At 37.7% G+C, this 12,500-nt stretch overlaps 2 protein-coding genes across 2 annotated transcripts in view; both read right to left on the bottom strand.

The window, feature by feature from the left end:
• The window catches only part of LOC133645203 (histone-lysine N-trimethyltransferase SMYD5-like), a 23,991-nt gene extending 16,174 nt beyond the window's left edge, over positions 1 to 7,817 (bottom strand). Inside the window, exons 1-10 of the mRNA XM_062040077.1 lie at positions 7,660 to 7,817; positions 4,099 to 4,207; positions 3,880 to 4,019; positions 3,686 to 3,807; positions 3,550 to 3,619; positions 1,153 to 1,257; positions 1,028 to 1,090; positions 711 to 781; positions 542 to 648; positions 394 to 450 (exon numbers count right to left, since the gene is read on the bottom strand). Coding sequence (XP_061896061.1) covers positions 394 to 450; positions 542 to 648; positions 711 to 781; positions 1,028 to 1,090; positions 1,153 to 1,257; positions 3,550 to 3,619; positions 3,686 to 3,807; positions 3,880 to 4,019; positions 4,099 to 4,207; positions 7,660 to 7,752 — 937 coding nt within the window. The 5' untranslated portion in view covers positions 7,753 to 7,817. The remainder of the gene's footprint in view (positions 1 to 393; positions 451 to 541; positions 649 to 710; positions 782 to 1,027; positions 1,091 to 1,152; positions 1,258 to 3,549; positions 3,620 to 3,685; positions 3,808 to 3,879; positions 4,020 to 4,098; positions 4,208 to 7,659) is intronic.
• Positions 7,818 to 11,246: 3,429 nt separating this feature from the next.
• The window catches only part of LOC133645155 (sideroflexin-5-like), a 34,816-nt gene continuing 33,562 nt past the window's right edge, over positions 11,247 to 12,500 (bottom strand). The window contains exon 14 of the mRNA XM_062040002.1: positions 11,247 to 12,500. This exon is cut by the window's right edge and continues 251 nt beyond it. The gene's annotated coding sequence lies outside the window, so the exon portion shown is untranslated.

Raw genomic sequence — 12,500 nt, forward strand, 5'->3', positions numbered from 1 at the left:
AACATATACACACACGTGTATATACATATATATATATATATATATATATATATATATATACACACACAAATATAGATATATATATAAACATACACACACACGTGTATATACATATATATATACATATATATATATACACACACACACATATACATACATACACAAATATAGATATATATAAACATATACACACACGTGTATATACATATATATATATATATATATATACACACACACACATATATATATTTATACATACACACACACACATATATATATATATACATACATACATACATACATACATATATATATATATATATATATATATATACACACACACGCACACACAAATAATAAATAAAGAATACAAATTCTATGAATTGCACTTACATGAGCTTTGGAGTAAAAACAGTCCTGAGCCTTCACAGTTTAGAAAGTCTCCCGTTTCTGCAGGGCAGCCAGAACAAACATTCGTAAAAAAAAATGTTACACAATAGAATAATTAAATCCAAATCGGGGACAAAAAAATAAGTGTCACCTCTTTCAATGTCTTTGTAGAGCTGGTCAATAAAGGTGTCCAATTGCGCCCTCTGCTGGGCAGGAATCTCTGCTGCGTCGCAGGCATGAACCCACTGACTTAGGGAGCTGACAAAAATTTTACTTATGAAAAGCGTGTAAGAAAAAGGAAGGGAATAAGAAGAGCAGACCTTGTTCCGATGCCTTGTCCGTTGGTTCCGACCAGAGCGAAGAGCGAGCGGAATCCCTCAGGAACAAACCACTAAAAGGAAAACAACTCCTCTTATGTCTTTTTATACACTCGTGGGCCACTACATTAGGAACACCTGCATAAATAAGATCATGTGGAGGGGAAGGGGCACAAAAATGCCATCTAGCTAAATGTGTTCCTAATGAAATGTCCTGTAAGTGTAGACTTTCTGTCATCAACAGTCCCAAAAAAGGCCGTTACATGGGTACTTTCTGAATAATAAACAATTTTAGACCTTTAAGGCCAGAGAGAACTTACCCGATTGAGATGATCGTCATGCAAAGCTTCTTTAAAAGTGCGCTGCAGAAGCGCCAGCTGATCCTAAAAACAGCACAAGGTCACGTCGCAGAGTTTTTGATATTCTGCACTTGACTTTGACTCACTCTGAACTTCTCCCCCAGCAGCTTGTGGGCCAGCTCCTCTTCCTCGTTGGCTGTGCGGCTGCAGAAATGTGAGAAGAGTTTCTGCCAGTGCGCTTTTTCTTTGGCCTGGACCGGAAAAATTAGGTTCTTGTTATAGCGGATGTAGAAAAGAGAGAGCACATCTCTTTTAACACTTAAGGGTGTCCAAAGTGCAATTGTTTCTTTTTTTTATTGGCCCACAGTATATTCTAAAAATACAATTCTACAAGAAAGCTAATTAAATATATATAGTAAAAAAGGTAAACATTTTTCTAGAATAAAGTTAAAATATTAAGACAATAAAGTCATACCAATACGACGGATATTACTTCGAGAAGCATAACGTTGAAATATTGTTCCTAAAGTCAGAATATTATGACTTTAAAACATTAACTGTTGATATGTTTTAGTCTTAGTATTTTATCTGTGTAATGGCTAAGCTTTTATACTTTTCAATATTGGTTTGTGCAGTAGCACTTTGAGATTTGTGTAAATGAAAAGAAAATCTATTATATTATTATTATTATTATTATGAGGAAAAGCATAACCAAGATCAAAGTAGGATTTTTTTTTACAACATTTTGAGGGAAAGAATCCAAAAAACAGTATGTGTGTGTGTGTTGTACGGTATACTGGTATTAGTATAGTACTCCGATACTAATGAATCATATTCGGTACTATACCGCCTCTAAAAAGTACCGGTCAACCCCCTGCCCCTCCGTTGTAGTCATGTCGTGTCATTGCTGGTTTTCGAGCAGACGAGCATGTTTGGCAGCGCACAATCACAGAGTACTTACAAGCAGACACAGTGTGTAGACAGAAAAGGGAGAACGGACGCATTTTGGCTTAAAAACTGACGATAAAGGTGAAGTTATAACACTGAAACGCCCTCAGGAAAAGATCCTTTAAGACATGGCTAACTAGCTAGCGGCTAGCGTCCAGCCGCAGTCTGCAGTGTTTTAGCTACTTCTAAATCACTAATCCTTGTCTCCAAGGCGACAAATAAAGTACGTTTCTTACAAGTATCATCCCTGCAGGACGAGGAATAGCTAAACATGCTTCACTACACACCGTAGCTCACCGGCGTCCCAATGTAAACAAACGCCATGGGTGGATCTACACCTAACATCCACTGCAATGATACCAAGTACAGGAGCGTATCTAGTCGATACTACTATGATTTGAGGGATATTTTTTTATCGTCACAAAATATGTTTCCCTTTTTTAAAATGTATATTATGTTTACAAACTCAGGAAATATGTCCCTGGACACATGAGGACTTTGAATATGACCAATGTATGATCCTGTAACTACTTGGTATCGGATTGATACCTAAATTTGTGGTATCATCCAAAACTACCGGTATTGTAAAGTATCAAACAGAAGAATAAGTGATTATCACATTTTAACAGAAGTGTAGATAAAACATGCTAAAAGCGAAAGTAAGCAGATATTAACAGTAAATGAACAAGTAGATTAATAATTCATTTTCTACCACTTGTCCTTAATAATGTTGACAAAATAATAGAATGATAAATGACACAATATGTTACTGCATATGTCAGCAGCTAAATTAGGAGCCTTTGTTTGTTTACTTATTAATAAAAGACAAGTTGTCTTGTATGTTCACTATTGTATTTAAGGACAAACTTGCAATAAAAAAAATATGTTTAATGTACCCTAAGATTTTTTGTTAAAATAGAGCCAATATGACATTTTTTGGAGGTTCCCTTTATTTACAAAAGTACCGAAAAACATTTTGGTACCGGTACCAAAATACTGGTATCGGGACAACACTTACGTACGTGCATACAAACCATTTGTATGCACGTACAACACTTAAGACCTTCAGTATATCAGTATGTGGAATTAAATTATGGAATGGATTAAGCAAAGCAATCAAACAATGTATTAATATGATCCACTTCAAGAAACTCTTCAAACTTAAAGTGTTTACAAAGTACAAAGAAGAAGAACCATGACAAGCATTCTCAATTTATTTCATCCATCCATTCAATCATTCTTAAAGTAATCTTACTTATATCATATGAAATATGACTTACTTCACCAATTATTATTATTCAATTATTACTATTATTTATTAATTTATTTTATTGTGATTACTTATGGAGTTTATTGTGAATAAATTGTGAACAGGAAGTGAACAAAAAGTGTTAGCAACTGTTATGTAAAGAAAAGGGGTAGGATTAAATAAGCTCTGCTTCTTCCTACTCCTTTTCGAACATGTTGAAAAGAGAAACTGGAAATTGTGATGTATCATGTTGTATGCTTGCATGTTCGAAATAAACTCAAACTCAACTCAACTCAACACTATTAGCAACCACACAGAATAGAGAAACAGAACATGGCCAACTCACTTGTTTGACGGTGGCGACCATCCTGGCCATCAGCATGATGCTGCAGGTCTCAGGAGGATAGTGAACGCTCCTGCACAAAGAAAAACATTTTAAAGCAAGAAGACACATGCCGCCCTAAATAAAGCATCACGGTCACCTCCATGCGTCCTTCAGCTTGTTGACGGGGTGGTCCGGATCGTCCTGGGACGGGCCGAGGCACAGCGCTCGGTGGTACTGATCGGCCGCCGCTTGCCGACACTCCACGCTGCAGTACATCACCTATCGCCATACGGGTACACCATGACGAGAAAAGACGGGACACCTGCGGAACTTTCAGGTGTGGACCCTGACCTGACACTGAGGGCAGACTTGGTGGCGCTCCGGTCGAACCCGGCAGAGTTCAGGGTACGGAAGGCTAAGGGCGGGGTTGTTGCTGAGTCTTCTTGCATTGTCCTCTGCTGTCTCCAAAGCTCGCAAGCAGTACTCGCACGCTGAAGGAAAAAAAACAAAAAAACACCCATTCTAAATGATGTCAAATTAACTTAATCTTGATGCTATGTCAAATCTCACCTTTATATTTATACAGAGCATTCCACAGGAACTGGGCACCAACCAGGGGCCGCTCGATGAAAATGGTCTCTCCCTTCTTGATGCTTCTCTTGGCAAACAGACCTTTCCCCTTTATTGTAACAGTGGAAAAAAAAGCAGGCTTTGCTACACGTCTTAAAATGAAGCCAACAACCACTTAATCAGCCACAGTTGTAAGATTGACCCAGCACGAGGTCTGCACAGTAGCTCACATTAGGGAAGGGTATCGGTACTGTTAGAATAAGTTATTTGGGTCCCACATCAACCTTAAAGGCCTACTGAAAGCCACTACTACCGACCACGCAGTCTGATAGTTTATATATCAATGATGAAATCTTAACATTGCAACACATGCCAATACGGCCGGGTTAACTTATAAAGTGCAATTTTAAATTTCCCGCGAAATATCCGGCTGAAAACGTCTCGGTATGATGACGTTTGCGTGTGATGTCACAGGTTGAAGCAGACATTTTGGAATAGCACGGTGGCCAGCTATTAAGTCGTCTTGTTTTCACCACATAATTCCACAGTATTCTGGACATCTGTGTTGGTGAATCTTTTGCAATTTGTTTAATGGACAATGAAGACAACAAAGAAGAAAGCTGTAGGTGGGATCGGTGTATTAGCGGCTGGCTGCAGCAACACAACCAGGACGACTTTGAGTTGGATAGCAGACGCGCTATCCGACGCTAGCCGCCGACCGCACCGATGATCGGGTGAAGTCCTTCGTCGCGCCGTCGATCGCTGGAACGCAGGTGAGCACGGGTGGTGATGAGCAGATGAGGGCTGGCGTAGGTGGAGAGCTAATGTTTTTAGCATAGCTCTGTCGAGGTCCCGTAGCTAAGTTAGCTTCAATGCATTGCTAGGCTTCGCCAGGCGGGACAGCATTAACCGTGTGATTACAGGTCCAGGGTTTGGTTCGGTGTCTCCTGATAGTAGAAGTAATAATAGTATTGTTGATCTTCTGTCTATCCTTCCAGTCAGGGGCATGTTTCTTCTGTTTCTATCCGCAGTTAAGAACGATGCTATCACGTTAGCTCCGAAGCTAAAGTGTTTCGCCGATGTATTGTCGTGGAGATAAAAGTCACTGTGAATGTCCATTTCGCGTTCTCGACTCTCATTTCCAAGAGGATATAGTATCCGAGGTGGTTTAAAATACAAATCCGTGATCCACAATAGAAAAAGGAGAAAGTGTGAAATCCAATGAGCCCTTGTACCTAAGTTACGGTCAGAGCGAAAAAAGATACACCCTGGCGTCCTGCACTGCACTCTAATCCTTCACTGTCACTTTCCTCATTCACAAATCTTTCATCCTCGCTCAAATTAATGGGGTAATCGTCGCTTTCTCGGTCCGAATCGCTCTCGCTGCTGGTGTAAACAATGTGCAGATGTGAGGAGCTCTTCAACTTGTGACGTCACGCTACTTCTGCTACAGGCAAGGCTTTTTTTATCAGCGACCAAAAGTTGCGAACTTTATCGTCGATGTGCTCTACTAAATCCTTTCAGCAAAAATATGGCAATATCGCGAAATGATCAAGTATGACACATAGAATGGATCTGCTATCCCCGTTTAAATAAGAAAATCTCATTTCAGTAGGCCTTTAAGAAAGTCAGTGACTTCACTATTAAAGTGGGTGACATTGTTACCACCAAGAAAGATGAGGTCACCTACCTAGGTTCCATTCTAGAGGCAAATCTTTCCTGTGATAAAATGGCAAACAAGGTAATCAAAAAGGTCAACCAACGAACGAGATTTCTCTATAGAATCTCCTCTCTGGTCAACAAAAGCACCATGAGGATTCTGGCGGGAACTCTCATTCAACCCTTTTTTGATTACGCATGCACCTCCTGGTACGTCAGCATCTACAAAACCCTTAAATCTAGACTCCAAACATCCCAGAACAAGCTAGCCAGATTACTTCTAGACCTCCACCCCGATCACGCCTCACTCCTACCCACTTCTCCAAAGTGGGCTGGCTCAGGGTGGAGGACAGAGTTAAACAACTTGCATTGAGCCCAGTCTATAAAATCCGCTACACCTCCCTGATACCGACATACATGTCAAACTACTTCCTTAACGTAAATGACCGCCATAACCACAACACCAGGGGGAGCTCCACTAACCACATTAAACCCAGATTCCGATCTAACAAAGGTCTTAACTCATTCTCCTTCTATGCCACATCAATATGGAATGCACTCCCAACAGGTGTAAAAGAAAGGGCATCTCTATCCTCCTTCAAAACCGCACTAAAATAACACCTCCAGGCAACTTCAACCCTAAACTAACACCCTCCCTTCCACATCCCACCTCCCCAGATTGTAAATAATCAAATGTAGATACTTATTAATATGCTTTCTGATCTCTCTATCTCTCCACTACTTGCTGTACATATTCTACCAAGTCAGACCTACACTGTTTCAATGTCCATTACTCTGATGATGCAATTGTTGATGACTGAAGTGTTGATATCAACCAAACCTAACCCCCCCCCCCCCCCCGCCCCCCCCGCCCTCCACATCCCACACCCCGGATTGTAAACAATGTAAATAATTCAATGTATATACTCTGATGATTATCTTGTGTGATGACTGTATTATGATAGTATATATCTGTATCATGAATCAATTTAAGTGGACCCCGACTTAAACAAGTTGCTACCATTTAGTGGTCAATTGTACGGAATATGTACTGTACTGTGCAATAAATGCGTTAAAATGTAATATCGGAAATTATCGGTATCTTTTTTTTTTTACCGGTATCAGTTTTTATTTTTATTTATTTATTTTTTATTAAATCAACATAAAAAACACAAGATACACAATTAGTGTATTGTTTCTTTCTGTTATTAATATTCTGGTTCCTACATTATATATCAATATATATCAATACAGTCTGCAAGGGATACAGTCCGTAAGCACACATGATTGTGCGTGCTGCTGGTCCACTAATAGTACTAGCCTTTAACAGTTAATTTTACTCATTTTCATTAATTACTAGTTTCTATGTAACTGTTTTTATATTGTTTTACTTTCTTTTTTATTCAAGAAAATGTTTTTAATTTATCTTATTTTATTAATTTTTTTAAAAAGTACCTTATCTTCACCATACCTGGTTGTCCAAATTTGGCATAATAATGTGTTAATTCCACGACTGTATATAACGGTTGATATCGGTATCGGTAATTAAAGAGTTGGACAATATCGGAATATCGGCAAAAAGCCATTATCGGACATCCCTAGTCTCAATCAATCAATCAAAAGCCATGCTAATGTTGCTAACATTTGTTTGTGTCTTGCTGTCCCGCTTCTTTACGTTACCTTGCTGTAAAAATCACTTTTAAACCGTCCAAATGTCTCTATGAGCTAACTGAAAACCCACATTGGTGGTTTACTCGCTTGTGAAAACAACATAAATGCTGGTGTTTAAGAGAAACTACATGCTAGTACAGACTCCACTTCCTCTCGACCCGACAAGCGACAAGAAGCAGCCCACCTTTAAAGCTCACAAAGGAGTCAAAAGGCGTCAGTAAGTAAACCAACCTTGACGTTGTCGATAAATCTCACATCCACACCAGCGGCGACTTTACCGGGATCCACGCAGAAAGAAAACATGTCATCCACGGGGTCCGCCATCTTGGCACACAACCTCTCACCTCTCCATCCGGGTACTCTTGTCGGGAGATCCGCCGCGCGTCGCTTGGAGCGCCCTCCGACGGCCAAAGTGTGAACAGCAGCTATAGTTATAGTTTAGTTTAGTTTATTATTTCTTCTGTCATTGGTCAACAAAATAAACAAACAGTTTTACATAAACAAGCAGTTTTCATAAATTGAAAATGTTGCAGACCGAAAGGGTTTAGGCTGAAGTAGAACACTTATTGCTAGGGATGTCTGATAATGGCTTTTTTGCCGATATTCTGATATTGTCCAACTCTTAATTACCGATACCGATATATACAGACCTGGACATAGTCTGGACTGTATACAAAGGTTTATTTTGAAAATGTAATTTTGTTTACAGATTATATGCAATCTGTTGTTGAAGTTCCCAAATGTTGAGTGTACAAAAATTAAGGTGTGTGTTGCTGAACATAATCTGGACTGGACCTGGTTTTTAAGAACCCTTTAAACCAGTGGTTCTTAACCTTGTTGGAGGTACCGAACCCCACCAGTTTCATATGCGCATTCACCGAACCCTTCTTTAGTGAAAAATAAAATGTTTTTTTTCAAATTCAAGACAAAGTTATATGTTTTTGGTAACACTTTAGTATGGGGAACATATTCTAAGTAACAAAGACTTAATTTAGAGTTATTTGGTTAGGGTTAGGGTTAGAGGGTTAGGGTTATAATAAGGCCATGCCGAATAAGGCATTAATAAGTACTTAATAATGACTAGTTAAGAGCCAATATGTTACTAATTTGCATGTTAATAAGCAACTAATTAATGGTGAATATGTTCCCCATACTAAAGTGTTACCATGTTTTATTACTGGTGCACAAACTGAACCGTGCATGAACATCACCTTGTTCAAAGAACAAAACCAACACAGTGCATAAACTCACAACAAATTACACACCTGCAAATCAGTCTGACTTCTGCGGTTGCCGTATCCGTAATACGCCGATAGGGAGAAGTTTTTATTTACACGATGAGTCGGGTGTGTCTTGACCTCCGCCGAACCCCTGAGGCCGACTCACCGAACCCCTAGGGTTCCATCGAACCCAGGTTAAGAACCACTGCTTTAAACAATCAAATTTCATGGACAACCAGGTCTGGTGAAGATAAGGTCCTTTTAAAAAAATAAAATAAAATAAGATAAATTAATTAAAAACATTTTCTTGAATAAAAAAGAAAGTAAAACAATACAAAAACAGTTACATAGAAACTAGTAATGAATGAAAATGAGTAAAATTAACTGTTAAAGGTTAGTACTATTAGTGGACCAGCAGCACGCACAATCATGTGTGCTTACAGACTGTATCCCTTGCAGACTGTATTGATATATATTGATATATAATGTAGGAACCAGAATATTAATAACAGAAAGAAACAACCCTTTTGTGTGAATGAGTGTGAATGGGGGGAGGGAGGTTTTTTGGGTTGGTGCACTAATTGTAAGTGTATCTTGTGTTTTTTATGTTCATTTAATAAAAAAACCACAAAAAAAACGATACCGATAATTTAAAAAAACGATACCGATAATTTCCGATATTAGATTTGAAAGCATTTATCGGCCGATGATATCGGCAGGCCGGACATCCCTAACCCTGTAAACAATGTCAAATACAAGATGAGCTTCCAAAAATTATGACATTTCCTTTGCACAACATATTATGAATACACTTTGTACACAACATAAACACTGTTCAGTTATATACACAGTAAAGGCATGTGAAATATCCTTGTACACGTGTTAAACCTTAGTACCAATTATATACTATATACAAACAATTATACTTCCATTATTGTTTATATCCCAGACTTAGTTTTTAATTAACATTGACTACTGTGTTGATTCAAGAGTGATATATTTTTTCAAGACATTGGTCTTAAAGTGTTTTTTATATGTGTGTTAGCATGTACGTAACAAGTTGTTTTTTTTAAATACACTATATTGCCAAAAATATTTGGATACCCATCCAAATGATCAGAATCAGGTGTCCTAATCACTTGGCCCGGCCACAGGTGTGTTAAATCCAGCACTTAGGCATGGAGACTGTTTCTACAAACATCTGTGAGAGAATGTGCCGCTCTCAGTGATTTCCAGCGTGGAACTGTCATAGGATGCCACCTGTGCAACAAATCCAGTCGTGAAATTTCCCGGCTCCTAAATATTCCAAAGTCAACTGTCGGCTTTATTATAAGAACATGGAAGAGTTTGGGAACAACAGCAACTCAGCCACCAAGTGGTAGGCCACGTAAACTGACAGAGAGGGGTCAGCATAGTGCAAAGACTTTCTGCACAGTCAGTTGCTACAGAGCTCCAAACTTCATGTGACCTTCCAATTAGCCCACGTACAGTACGCAGAGAGCTTCATGGAATGGGTTTCCATGGCCGAGCAGCTGCATCTAAACCATACATCACCAAGTTATTACAGTTCAAAGTTATTAATTTGAACGGTTTTATATCAAAATTTGTATCCTGTAAAGCGTCTTTGAGTACCCTGAAAAGCACTATACCAAATAAAATGTATTATTATTATTATTATTATTAAGTCCAATGCAAAGCGTGGGATGCAGTGGTGTAAAGCACGTCGCCACTGGACTCTAGAGCAGTGGAGACGCCTTCTCTGGAGTGATGAATCACGCGTTTCCATCTGGCAATTTGACGGACGAGTCTGGGTTTGGAGGTTGCCAAGAGAACGCTACATTTCGGACTGCATTGTGCCGAGTGTGAAATTTGGTGGAGGATGAATTATGGTGTGGGGTTGTTTTTCAGGAGTTGGGCTCGGCCCCTTAGTTCCAGTGAAAGGAACTTTGAATGCTCTAGGATACCAAAACATTTTGGACAATTCCACGCTCCCAACCTTGTGGGAACAGTCTGGAGCGGGCCCCTTCCCCTTCCAACATGACTGTGCACCAGTGCACAAAGCAAGGTCCATAAAGACATGGATGACAGGGTCCGGTGTGGATGAACTTGACTGGCCTGCATAGAGTCCTGACCTGAACCTGATAGAACACTTTTGGTATGAATTAGAACGGAGACTGAGTCAGGCCTTCTCGACCGACATCAGTGTGTGACCTCACCAATGCACTTTTGGAAGAATGGTGGAAAATTCCTATAAACACACTCCGCAACCTTGTGGACAGCCTTCCTAGAAGAGTTGAAGCTGTATAAGCTGCAAAAGGTGGACCGACATCATATTGAACCCTATGGGTTAGGAATGGGATGGCACTTCAAGTTCATATGTGAGTCAAGGCAGGTGGCCAAATACTTTTGGCAATATAGTGTATATACTCAAAACTAATTATTTTTGACAAAATATGAAGGTTTATCGTTTGTATTATGGTATTCAACTAAAATATTGCGTTCTTACTTATATGTGCATGGGTTCCCCTTTAAAAAATGAAATAAGTTAAAAAACAAATCAAGCAAAACATAAATAATACGACACTTGCCAGACATGGATGTATGTATTATTTATTTTACATTACGTATTTTTCCAATCAACCTTTCGTGGATTATGCAAATATTCAAAAACAACATTCCATATTAGGTACGCTCGTATACACTTGTCTAAAAAAATAAAAAAAAAAGTGTGCAAAATACGTAATTGATTAAGAATATTCTGTACATAGCCTTCCAATCTGCTTGCAATGAAATTCAGTGTTTCACATTGTATGCACTACAATTACAGCAAAAAAATGAATGTTCTAATACATGTGTTTTGACTCCATTAATATATTAATATTTACTGTAGTGCTTCTTACAGTCACAATAATTACATCCTGTCAAACCATAAAACAGGAGGATTAAAAAACAAATATTTTTAATTCAGTGATAGACAAACAATTGCAGAAGGGTTACACATAGTATGGGTTCACAACTCAGTAAAACAAGACACATCTGGATAATATATACAATAAGAATGAAAATAATAATAGTTTTACATGGCAAATTATGTGTTGGAATTAACTGATACTCATTAAAAAGTTGAACAATGCAGCAGCAATTTAGCACATTTTTAATTAATGAGGAAGATAAATTAAGTTCTCACCTTTTTCAGCAACATTATTTAATTCTTCTGATAAACAAAACTTCTGTAAAAAACGTGTTATTTGGAGGACCAAATGTACATATGCTTTATTAACAATTCCTATTTAGAATATATTAGTATTATCTCTTCTATTATATAATAATTGCCTACTAAATGTAATTTGTTTTTATTCAATACTTTAAAATGATTTTACTGATTGTAATTTGTGTTATATTCTATTAACATTCGTTCATTATAACAATTCTGCAAAACATTTTAGTTAAGATCAAAACACTAAATAAAAATATTTATGCAATATTTTTATTCATTCACACCTATCCCTCCCTCCTCCCCATAAAAACAAGAAAAAAATATTCTGTATAAAAAAGTTTTTTTTGGCAGACTAAATGTCCATTAAACATACAATATATTCCACTAAAGAATCAATCATGTTATACAAAATTATTACTAATATATGTTTTACCTTTTAATAATTTGATCCTCAATGTATCTTACAAATTACTAAATTAATTATATTTTTTATTAACATTTGTGGCTCATAAATTAATAAAAGTATTCAGTTAAATTAGACTAAATATTTAAAAGTATTATAAAAATGTTATTAATACATTTCATCATCATTTAAAAGATGCTGTAATTTTTTTTTCAGATGAAAAATATATAAA

The sequence above is a fragment of the Entelurus aequoreus genome, linkage group LG28 (genome assembly GCF_033978785.1).
Source record: "Entelurus aequoreus isolate RoL-2023_Sb linkage group LG28, RoL_Eaeq_v1.1, whole genome shotgun sequence".
NCBI lineage: Eukaryota > Metazoa > Chordata > Actinopteri > Syngnathiformes > Syngnathidae > Entelurus > Entelurus aequoreus.